At 36.2% G+C, this 12,390-nt stretch overlaps 1 protein-coding gene across 1 annotated transcript; it reads left to right on the top strand.

Annotated features, from left to right (window-relative positions):
- Positions 1-831: 831 nt before the first annotated feature.
- LOC114362773 (uncharacterized) lies at positions 832-12,381 on the top strand. The gene is made up of 2 exons (XM_028318303.1): positions 832-1,012; positions 11,349-12,381. The coding sequence occupies exons 1-2, from the start codon at positions 996-998 to the stop codon at positions 11,878-11,880; spliced, it is 549 nt and encodes a 182-aa protein (XP_028174104.1). The 5' UTR covers positions 832-995; the 3' UTR covers positions 11,881-12,381.
- The last annotated feature ends 9 nt before the right edge of the window (positions 12,382-12,390 follow it).

Here is a 12,390-nt window from a genome sequence, read left to right as displayed (position 1 = left end):
CCTATTTACTGTTTACTCAAGTCTTGTTGTTGATGTGAACTGAGTGTTTCATCATCTTCATTAGTTTAGGTATAGTCATGTACTAAAATAAATGTGAAATATTTTAATTGTTGATGCATCACACTCGACTATTATTATATTGTAACATCATTTATTTCTGAAATGCGTGGTATTTAATTAATTTATGACATTTATTTCCTCATACAGGCTACGTGAACCATGTGAGCAAACAAACAGATGCCTACTTACAGTTTATTGAAAATAACCGACTTTAGTTAATTAGGACAAAAATAACTACGATGTTTGAGACAACTTTCTCCCTATAACCAATTTTTTATGTTCGATTCCGCAAATTTCAGCAAATTTTCGACACTAAAGGAAATCAAAACCTACAGGGTACTTCCCGTGAACTCAGAATTATGAAATTTGGTACGAAGCAACGTCTTAAAACACAGATAAAGGGAAAATTACGAAAATTTAGTTACATCTGAATAATAAAATTATTTTAATAATTAGGTATTAAATGGAAATTCTTAACAATAAATACTCGGTCTATAACTACCTTTTAAAAAAAATCAAAGTTACAGGTTTATACGGAACCCTCGGTGCGCGAGTCCGACTCGTACTTGGCCGGTTTATTTTTCTGAATTACCCCAGAATCAAACCTGGGAACAACACTGCTGATTATTCCCAAGAACGTTTTTTAACGATCAATACAAACCTTGAACATTATCGAATAATTAACAAATTAACTGTACATCAGGTTCCGAGTTCCGAACGACTGCTTCTGTGAACATTGGTGAAAAAACATGTAAATGAAACCCCACCAGCTATTTGACACGACACGCCCGCCGAGTAAGACTGCAGTCGAACGTTGCGTATCGAGAAAAAAGCCGGTATCCACCTTCTGCGTACAAAAATCCGATACAGTGTTGTTTTGTCTCAGATATAAAGGCCGACGCGTACTATACAAGGCTTGTCTGCACCCTAGAGTCATGGAGAGCGTATACCGGTTAGTACTTAGGGTTCAAGTTCAGTGTCAGTGACGAGTTTTGATGTTTCAAGTTCGTATTGTAGCGGTTACAGTTGTTTACGTTTGTGAGATTACAGTAGATTTATGACTAGGTCAAGGTGTAAAGAAGAGTGCCTAATTTCTTGCAGCATTTTCACAAGTCTGCTGAAAAGTGAAAAAGTGTTTTGCGTGAGTGAAAATTACAAATAGAGATACAGGGTGTAGTAAGGTAGAGTTAGGCATAAACTTAACAGTGAACTCATACTTCCCCTAACTCATAAGCCTTTTTCCTGGAAAGACTGGAATTATGGTTGTTTGGTTTTTTTATCGAAATTCAATAGGATTTTACTTCAGTTTGAATTGTAACTTTTAAAAACTTTTTAAAAGTCTCTATTTTTTAACTAATGGGCTATAAATTAAATACTCACATAGAGTCGGTGGCGATACGCTATCGGTTCGTTATCGTGTCATCTCAATTGCTCATTAACATGTCTCTATTGTATTGAGATTTTTCATTTAAACAAGTTGTTTAGTCATTCATTGCAGTTGACCTAAAAACAAGCGTTTGATATTATTTATTGAAAATGTGCTGTAATACCAAAAGCACTATGTTCCGCTGTGACATACCTACATCCTTGGGCTAAAATGTTGATGATGATGAAGCTATAATGTCTCTATTTTTCCCTAATCAAACGAATACTTAATGTGAGGAATCAAAATTCTGATACGTGCCACAAATTCATAAGTCCATTCATTCATAAGGTCATTAATCGCCATTGCTATTGTTTACTAACACCCTATATTGGTCGAGGCGAATGCTCTAATAAATAAGCGCAACATACTATAAGAAATTAGAATCGTAATAATTTTAATAATAATAATTTTAAAACGCACACTATGCCATTTCGCATTTACGATCTCATGTATTGATGAAAATCTAAGCGACAGAGTACGAGTTTAATTATATTATTGACAGAAAGATATCATAATTCCTGATGTGAACTGTATTGTGGTTATTAAGTTAGTAAACATTGGTACAAATTATTTGCAAAAAAATGGTACAATTTTCGTATTTTCTTTTTTAGGAAAAAGTTTTTATTATTGTGTTGTTTGATTTCTAAAAACGTAGACTACGGTTTTGGTTAGGTTATTAACTACAATTATCACAACATGTAGAAAGTTTATCATTAGTTTAAACCCCGGAATATAATAAACTGAAATTTCTTCCTTTTACCAAGCCTATATTTGAATATGCATATTTTTTATGCAAGAAGTACATGTCAGTTAATATTCATGCATGCACTCTGCAAGGCGTTTGCATAAGCGCGCGAAAAAAATAGTACACCAGTTTGGTAAAAACAAAAAACAATCGCGCGCAGTGTCATCGCAAACTCGTAAATTATGTAATAAATATTTTAATTTTCAATTGTTCTCTATTCCGGTCTACATTTTTTGTCCCGTATTAAAGCAGATTTATGAATCATAACTTAATGAATTAGACGCGTGCTTGTAGCGTACAGATTTAATATGATAATTACCGCAATAATTTTTAATATATTACGTATGTTACAAGTACCTACTGCGCCAACTAATTTCGATGGTAATGCCGATTCCTCAGTACCTAAGTGTAGATTGCATAATAAACGTGCACATTTTTAATAACCAATGTGACTTTATGCTTCCAAATTCGTGCGGACAGCACTACTTAATTTCCAAAGTCGTGTGGACAGCACCCACTCACTATACAAGTATAAAATATTTATTTAATTTACTGAAAGGGGTTTGTAAGCGCCAAATTAAAAAAAGGCTTCTGTGCGTTTGCGTGCGTAAAGACGGTACTGTGCGCAATTATAATTTTATTACAATCGGAACCCGGAACGCTGTCGCCCGATAGAAATAATGAAGTTGCAAGTATCTATCATCTTAATTGCAAGTAATTTGCGAGTTAGGGCTCGTACACATCAACACGATGTGACGATGCGATGTCGCATCGTGTGAATCTACGAAGAGTGTACTTCTTAAAATGACTCATATCCTAACTGAAAGAAATAGATGTATGTACCTATCCAGTACCTATCTTCTGTGTATCTCTATTTTCTTTAATCGTCTTTTTGATATCAGCATGAGGAGAACATGTCTAATGCGGTTAATATTTCGAGATTTATTAGAATAATTTAATTTTTTGTTATAATTTCATTTTCTTATACTTATGGGAGTTTGTCTTGTTGGTCGTCCTAATAAATAAATAAATTAACTGCGACTAGCCACACGACCAAATGTGATGTCGTGTCACTCGCTCGTCTTAGATTCCCACGATACGACGTCGCATCGTGATACGAAGTCGCATCGTGCCACAAGCCACAATGCGTTGTCGCAGCGTGTTGATGTGTACGAACCCTAACTCCGTTCCTCGGCCTGTGTGTCGACTTTTAGTATTGTTAATAGACAATGCCCAATTTTTTCCAGTAATGTAGCGTTTTGCCAACGCTCGGTGAACTTAGAGGCATTGTAGTTAGACAGATCAATGTCGTAATAAGCGGTTACATGGGTATGAATTGTTTAGATTGATAGATACAGATTACTTAAAATTGTGTTTGTTATTTGTTGATAAAGATTCCGCGAACATAAGAACCACTGACTTTGAACCAATTAATGAAGAATTCAGTGTAGAAAGTTTTATACCTAGCTCTCTGGTTTCACACAACTCTAGCCGTTTTATTAATTAGCTCTTTTTTATGGCAACCAAACTCTTCGAGAAGATTTATTTCTGCCAATATCGATGGAAAAACTTAGGTGTTTTAGTTCTATTATTTTTCATGGATTGTAGAGACAAGCATTCCCATAAAAGCAGATTGGGTATCATGATTGTACGTTTATTTTATATACCCGATGTACGTTNCTAGTTCATTTGACCGATTTTCGGAGTTCGGAGCGGTCCTTTCAGTGTCCGAGTAAGAACAAGCCTGGCCATAACGTATTTTTTTAGTATTTAATAGGTTTCTAAAAATGTATTGGTGTTATTAAAAATCTAAAAAACATTCCGTCAAAAGTGATTTTATTTGCTTGTCAGTTTAACTAAACGCGCACAGGCGGCGGGCTTCAGGCGCGGCAGCGCGACGGCGCGGCGCTGGACGCCACCCTTCGGCAGTATTTTCAGTCTAGCTCCGAATCCACTTCCACGCCCACTTTGAAAGTTGGCATGAATGTTCTACGCAATTTTAACTATTTAAATAAAAAAAATTTAAAAAATCGAAAGGGTCGAACTTTGTGAAAATCAAGGATAAAAAATTAATTTGCATTTTTTTTAGGAAAAAATAATTTTCTTTTCGTTTCCAAAAATACAGTTAAAAAGCACGGTAAATGAAGTAATAAGTCCCGTAGTTTAATTATTTTAATATATAATTTTATGACTCCATAATCGGCTTTGAAGTACTGCATGCCAACCGGTTGTCGAAAACTTCGAAGACCCATAACTCTTAAACTAGTCATTACATTACAAAAATATTTGGTACACGTATCAATAATATGTATAGGTAGAACATACTCAAATATTACTGAAATCGGAAACATCGACTTTTTTTACCTGCCCGCTTCGCGTGGAATGCCCCATTTGAATATGCATATTTTTTATGCAAGAAGTACATGTCAGTTAATATTCATGCATGCACTCTGCAAGGCGTTTGCATAAGCGCGCGAAAAAAATAGTACACCAGTTTGGTAAAAACAAAAAACAATCGCGCGCAGTGTCATCGCAAACTCGTAAATTATGTAATAAATATTTTAATTTTCAATTGTTCTCTATTCCGGTCTACATTTTTTGTCCCGTATTAAAGCAGATTTATGAATCATAACTCAATGAATTAGGCGCGTGCTTGTAGATTCGAGATTTAATATGATAATTACCGCAATAATTTTTAAGATATTACGTATGTTACAAGTACTACGCTAACTAATTTCGATGGTATTGCCGATTCCTCAGTAGCTACCTAAAGTGTAGGTTGATTATGAAACGCGCACATTTTTAATAACCATGTGCCTTTATTAAATGCTTCCAAATTCGTGCGGACAGCACTAATTTCCAAAGTCGTGTGGACACTGGACAGCACCCACTCACTAACACAAGTCTAAGCAATATTTATTTAAATTACTAGAAGGGGTTAACAAGGATATTAAACTAATTTGTAAGCGCCAAATTAAAAAAAGGCTTCTGTGCGTTTGCGTGCGTACAGACGGTACTGTGCGCAATTATAATTTTATTACAATCGGAACCCGGAACGCTGTCGCCCGATAGAAATAATAAAGTTGCAAGTATCTATCATCTTAAGGCGATTAGTGTCCTCAATCCGCGTAAAATGGTCATTTTGTAAAGCCTACTCCTCTTTTACTGCTGGACAGAAATAGTTGAAAAAAATATATGTTATACAACAGTTCAAGGACTACATTTGACACGTTTGAATTTTTCCTACGTCTCTTTGTTGTGGATTAAAAAAATAAATACGGGACATCGATTTTTTACTTCAATTCCCTACTCCTCCCAAACGGCTATGTTAATTTTAAAGATTTTTGCACGAATAGATTAAGAATTCTTTAATCTTTAAATGACACGTTGCGTTTTTCAATCGAACATTACTTTCATTCATAAATTTTACTTTTGATAAATTCCGAACGTTTTGCTGTTGAGGGGGCCTTCGCGGGGTGCGGGCGGCAGTCGGCCGCTGGCCTTCAGACGGGGAGGTNCGTCATTTTTATTTTTTTTCTGCCATAATTCTTTCCGTCCGTCACTAACTTTAAAGTCACCCATGTCGCAAAAAAAACTTTTCCCCATAACTTTCAGTGTTGCCAGACTTTTTCCATAAAAGTGGTGAAATGTCATTTGAGTCCCCAAACGTCACCAAACTGCATACCAAGTTTTTGGAATTTTTGGAAATTTCCATTTTCTACTATCAGGGGCCGTGGTGGAAAATTTTCTTCCAAAATGGTAGTTTTTTCCGATTCATGGCAACACTCGAATAACAGACCAACAATCGCCCGGAACATTGTACCCCACTCCGGTGTCGCCATCTACCGGAAAATTCGTGGCAAAGTTTGGAAATTTTTTTATCGCAACAAAATGGCCGACGGCTCAGCCGCCATCTTGTTTTTCGATAATCTGTGTATGCGGCTCTTAAGAAGACTATACATGTCACAAATACCCAAAAGAAATTTTAAAAAAAAATGGCGCATCTCGGAGTGACACCTCCCTAAAAACACCCCGAAATCGCATTTTCAATCCAAGATGGCGGCGCGGCCATTTTGTTTTTCCATTTTTTTCTCACATTTTTTAGCACACCTTGGCAACTCCAACAAACCACCAAAAAGGAAAAAATTCAGGACCAAAAACAAAAAAGTTGATGTTTCAAAAAATGCCGCCATTTTGTTTTTTGGTTCAAAAAATCTAGTAAAGCTGGCAGTCGAAAAATCTAGTTTAAAACAAACACCAAAAATTTTACCCCTCTCCCCTCTAAATACCCCAAAAATACCCCTGATCAGTGAGTCAGTCAGTCAGTGAGTGGTAATCGAGCTTTATATAATATAGATAGTTTGAACTGTCCTAGTGCATAATTAAAGACTTGGTCTTGAACTGATTGTTCACTGAACTGCCCTGTTGCTTACTGAACTGCCCTGTTGCTTACTGAACTGCCCTGTTGCCTACTGAACTGCCCTATTACTTACTGAATTGCCCTGTTACTCACTGAATTACCATGTTGTTCACTGAATTGCCTTGTTACTCACTGAACTGCCCTGTTGCTTACTGAAATGCCCTGTTGCTCACTGAACTGCCCTGTTGCTCACTGAATTGCCCTGTTACTCACTGAACTGCCTTGTAGCTCACTGAACTGCCCTGTTGATCACTGAATTGCCCTGTTACTCACTGAACTGCCCTGTTGCTCACTGAACTGCCCTGTTGCTTTCCAGCTCTATCATCAGATCAGCTCCATGTCATCATAATATTGCATTGTCATCCGAATTGCATGTGTATCCGAAATTTTAACTCAATCGGTTGTCGTCAGGAAATGGGTCTAACTAATTCAGCTTGCAAAATTCCACCCGAACAAACATACTTTACACACAACATACATTGTAAGCTAAATAAAATAAAATAAAAAATATTATCCCATACAAAATGTTCATGGATTTGTAATTTTTGTTAAATATAAATACCTTACTATACGGTGCGCTAGTTTAGAACATTTCGGGCGATCACTTGCGCCTGGGTTGAATGACATCGACATCAAGGTTCATCAATTCAAGTTTAAAATAATAGGCAGTAATGTATGAAGAAAGAGCTTCTATTCTGTACCTACCTATGCCCGTGTATTTTTGATCGGTGTCAAATCGGAGTTTTCGTGCGGGGTGCGCGGGTGTTGTGCGAAGCGTGAAGGTCAAACGCTCAAGGTCATTGAGGACTCTAATCGCCTTAATTGCAAGTAATTTGCGAGTTAGGGCTCGTACACATTAACACGATGCGACATCGCATCGTGGGAATCTACGAAGAGTGTACTTCTTAAATTGACTCATATCCTAACTGAAAGAAATAGATGTATGTACCTATCCAGTACCTATCTTCTGTGTATCTCTATTTTCTTTAATCGTCTTTTTGATATCAGCATGAGGAGAACATGTCTAATGCGGTTAATATTTCGAGATTTATTAGATTAATTTAATTTTTTGTTATTATTTCATTTTCTTATACTTATGGGAGTTTGTCTTGTTGGTCGTCCTAATAAATAAATAAATTAACTGCGACTAGCGACACGACCAAATGTGATGTCGTGTCACTCGCTCGTCTTAGATTCCCACGATACGACGTCGCATCGTGATACGAAGACGCATCGTGTCACAATGCGTTGTCGCAGCGTGTTGATGTGTACGATCTCTAATACCGTTGCTCGCCCTGTGTGTCGACTTTTAGTATTGTTAATAGACAATGCCCAATTTTTTCCAGTAATGTAGCGTTTTGCCAACACTCGGTGAACTTAACGGCATTGTAGTTAGACAGATCAATGTCGTAATAAGCGGTTACATGGGTATGAATTGTTTAGATTGATAGATACAGATTACTTAAAATTGTGTTTGTTATTTTGTTGATAAAGATTCCGCGAACATAATAACCACTGAATTTGAACCAATTAATGAAGAATTCAGTGTAGGAAGTTTTATAGCTCTCTGATTTCACACAACTCTAGCCGTTTTATTAATTACCTCTTTTTTATGGCAACCAAACTCTTCGAGAAGATTTATTTCTGCCAATATCGATGGAAAAACTTAGGTGTTTTAGTTCTATTATTTTTCATGGATTGTAGACACAAGCATTCCCATAAAAGCAGATTGGGTATCATGATACCTTTTTAGTTGACTAAATTTTCCAAGATCTTTATTTTTTTGTCAACAGAAAAACTATTATTTAACTAACCGTTAAAAACTGCTACGAATTGTCGGAAAAACGATTACACATCGTCGGTTAATGTAATGTTAATACACCATCGGGTCAGGGCCTGCCAATATTTACATGGATTATGTAAGCTGTAGGTGACGAGTAGTGAACTAGTGACTACTCACGCACGCACACCCCTGAGAAGTATGGTTGTCATAGTTTGACCAAGAACTAGGTGAATGCAATTTCTAGATTCCCTACTTCTGAAATTCCACACATTTTTAACCGACTTTTCGATACGTACTTAAGGGTGGATTCGACCAAACAAGAGTAAATATTAATCTCAGAATAAATCGTCATATTTGACATATTTCCCATACTGAAACTGTCAGTCAATGTGCCAGTTATACCGGATAAACGTTTGGTCGAATCGGGCCTAAGTAGTATGAATTTGTACAAGCATGTTTCCCTCTGCGAAGCTACGATTAAGTATGTATGTTTGATATAGTATGATAGTGATTTTTTATCAATACCCCACCTATTTATTTATATTTACTTCAGCTAAGGAATCAGATAAGATTTCAGATCAAAATCGGTTCAGAAGATCTTAATTTTTGTTGCGAAATCACAACTATAAGGTTCCATCGTAACAAGGGTGCCCTAGTTGCTGTAGGTGTAAGTAAGGTGCCGACAAATATTCCACCATCAGACCTTAGTTCCCCTGCGTATTTCACAACGCCCGGGAAACTATTTGTAGGCCTATATCAATATTTATACAGACCCTATCAATAGTAATGAAGCAAATTAATTAAAGATACAAGTTTATTGAATAAATTAATAGGTCAAAGGCTTTGGGATACACACGCAAATTAAAATTAGTAGCAATAGCAAATACGATCTTATTTCTTTGATTTAAAATTTGTTTTTGATTACCTACCTTAAGTGTATAAACAGACCGATTTTTTTGAATTCTAGAAAATATATAAAACAACCAAATAAGCGAACCTGCTTTATTAATTAGTATGAGTAATCATTATAAATGGGTACATACAGTAAAAGCTTATAAATTAGATGTGAATTTTGGAATATTTGTTTCTACTAGTTGACCCTCAAAGGTTATCAACATTAGGCTGAGTTTCCACTAAAACTATGCTATGTACCTAGCTATGTGGTACGCGAAAAAAAAATCGGGAAGTAACAGTAAATTTTTCTAAGTTGCTCAAAAAAGTTAAAAATATTAGAAAAAAATCCATCGTTTTTGGAAATAGGGCTATACTAGTTTTTGCCCACGACTTTGTCGCCCTCGTAAAATTCAGTTTGTAACGAACATACATAGTTACAAACTTTCACATTCAAAAAATCAAAAAAATCAAAATCAAAAATATTTATTCAGTTTAGACCACAAGTGGCACTTATGAACGTCAATAGAAAATAATAAAAAAAGAAAAAGGTAGCCCTTATGGGGCACTTTACATGTCTCCTTATCTTTTGGGCCCTACCAGCGCTTCGAGACAAACATATGGCAAGTGCTGAGAAGAAACGCCGGAACAAACTCAGTCACCACTTATTGCCATTGAATAAGAATAAGAATAAGAAATTTATTCATAATGTTCATAATAAATAATTTATAATATAATATTAGTAGGATAGAAGGATTATGCCCGTTTTCACCATCAATCCTAAATTTTTGAGTGACCGCTATGGTAACACAAAAGGAATTTTGTTTTCATAGGTGTCACTTAAAAATTAGGGATTGATGGTGAAAACGGGCATTAATCTAAGGAAAAAAACATATTAATGAAGTCCCAATGCGTAGGTACACGTGTGTAAATTAACAATTGAGGTATTTGGGAAAACCCAGATTAATTACTACACAAAAAACCGGTCAAGTGCGAGTCGGACGCGCCCACCGAGGGTTCCATACAAGCTAGTAACAATATAATTATTGTTTTCATATATCGGAAAGGGATCCGATCGCCTTTCGTGCGCTGTGAACTGCGAGGCGAGGCGTTTACGTTACGGTACGGATAAGTGTGCGTTGCAGTATGGAGTTTCATACAAAGAATACTGACCGCCTCGAGTTGATACGGTTACGATCCCTTTCTGGGTTGATAAGTGTGCTACGTCCTTTAGTCGCTTTACCAACTGCAAATACCTCTATGGCAAATACGTTATCGCAAATCATTCTTTTTTTTCTGGTGAAAAAACAAATTAATGATTTTGTATTTACTTTACTCAACTTCAACACGCAAGGAAACATTATAATTAATATCCAGGCAGCAATAACTGCCTACTTAGTGACAGAATTATGTACCTACACTCGTATATTTGTTCAATCAAAATGAGGTGCCGGATATTTGTTATTTATTAATAGTTTAGGGGATAATTTATTACAGGAAATATTTTGATACCACGGATTTTTTTTCTCTTCCGTGGATAATACAAAAGTAGCCAACATAGTTAAATAATAAGTAGGTAGGTACCTCACATAATGTTCATAAAAGTGCTTTAAAAGGTAGGGGAAAATAAATCAGGACCAATCCTGGATAAATAAATAAATCGGTCATACGTGTAGACTTAGGAAAGTATCTACTTCTTTCTTAGTAGTTCCTAGGTATAAAACGTTGAAATACAGGGTGTTTGGCGGAAGGTTAGACAAACATCCTGTATATGTAGAAAATGTTAATCTAATTGGTTATTTACAAAATAAGTTTCAATTTTATGATCCTGGAATAACTAAGTGGTCCCTTAATTAAAATATGAAGCGACGTTTTTAAGGGATACGAATTATATTCCTATTCGAAATCGCTCACATGGCTTACGAATCTTAACTATTAGTGCATATTCTTCTTAAAAACGCAGCCTCTACTCTTCTACAGTTGTTCATACAGGGATTATATTTTGCCTTTTCCACCTTTTCAGACTACTTATCGCACTATCTATCTACCTGGTGGCGGTGTCATCAGCGCCGCAAGACAGCGCTGTCACTGACGCCTTACCCCCTCCAGAAGACACCCACCCTCGTCTGGCCAGAGAACCAGAGAGCCTACCAGTCACTATTGGTAGAGAATCACTGGACAGTCCGGTCACCATCGGCGCCATCAATGTAGATAATGAAGCCACCACGCAGTACCCAACCTCATTTGACAACCAAAGACAAAGAGAAGAGTATCCAACCGAGACGACAGCCGCCACAGATAACACAGAAGTGGAAACCACAGAGCTCATTCCGGTGAAGCCTAAAGCCAAATTTCCCTCGCCTCGGTACATCTCTAAATTGAGCTATTTTAAAAAATCTGAGGAGATCGAGGGGTCTCCATTGAACAATTTCCTGGAGAGGACAGGCAAAAGGAGGTTCAGGTCCAGATGCAGGTGTGAAAAGATCTGGAACTGTCCCAAGCTGCAAATCACGGTGCCCCGGTGTCCGGACGAATATTTCTTATGTTGTTTCTAGTTGTTAAGATATGACGTTAGGATTTTCAATTGATGTCGCCATTTGGACTCATAAGTCAGTTATTGTATTTTTTCTCGGTTGAATGAGTCTTGGAGTTAAACTAATAAGCTGTTGAAGTCAAATAGCATTATTTTTTAATTAAACGATTATCATCTTATTCGTTCAAAACTATAACAGAAAGATTACCAATATCTAAAGTTTTCTATACATTAAGGATGAATACAATGAATGGACTTATTAAAATGAAATGCTGAAAATAAGCAGTCCTCATTATTGTGAGGTCAACTTGTAGTTCACAAATCCTTATCTAGAATATTTAGATTAGAGATTTGTTAATTAATTTTGGGCATATTTTTTATTTATGTAATTATTTAATAAGTACACATAATTGAGATCGCCTATGAATAACGTCGTAACTGCGCTTACAATATTGTTCTTCGAGAGGCTCTTTACCTTCAAACATGTTAAAGGTTTACTAAGATATTCAAATAGGTTTGTTTTCAAACTAGA

This window comes from Ostrinia furnacalis, unplaced genomic scaffold (assembly GCF_004193835.3).
Source record: "Ostrinia furnacalis isolate ACB-3 unplaced genomic scaffold, ASM419383v2 OfSCF6717, whole genome shotgun sequence".
NCBI classification, from domain to species: domain Eukaryota; kingdom Metazoa; phylum Arthropoda; class Insecta; order Lepidoptera; family Crambidae; genus Ostrinia; species Ostrinia furnacalis.
Note: the sequence above shows the minus strand (reverse complement) of the source record. Positions and strands in the feature narration are given on the sequence as shown.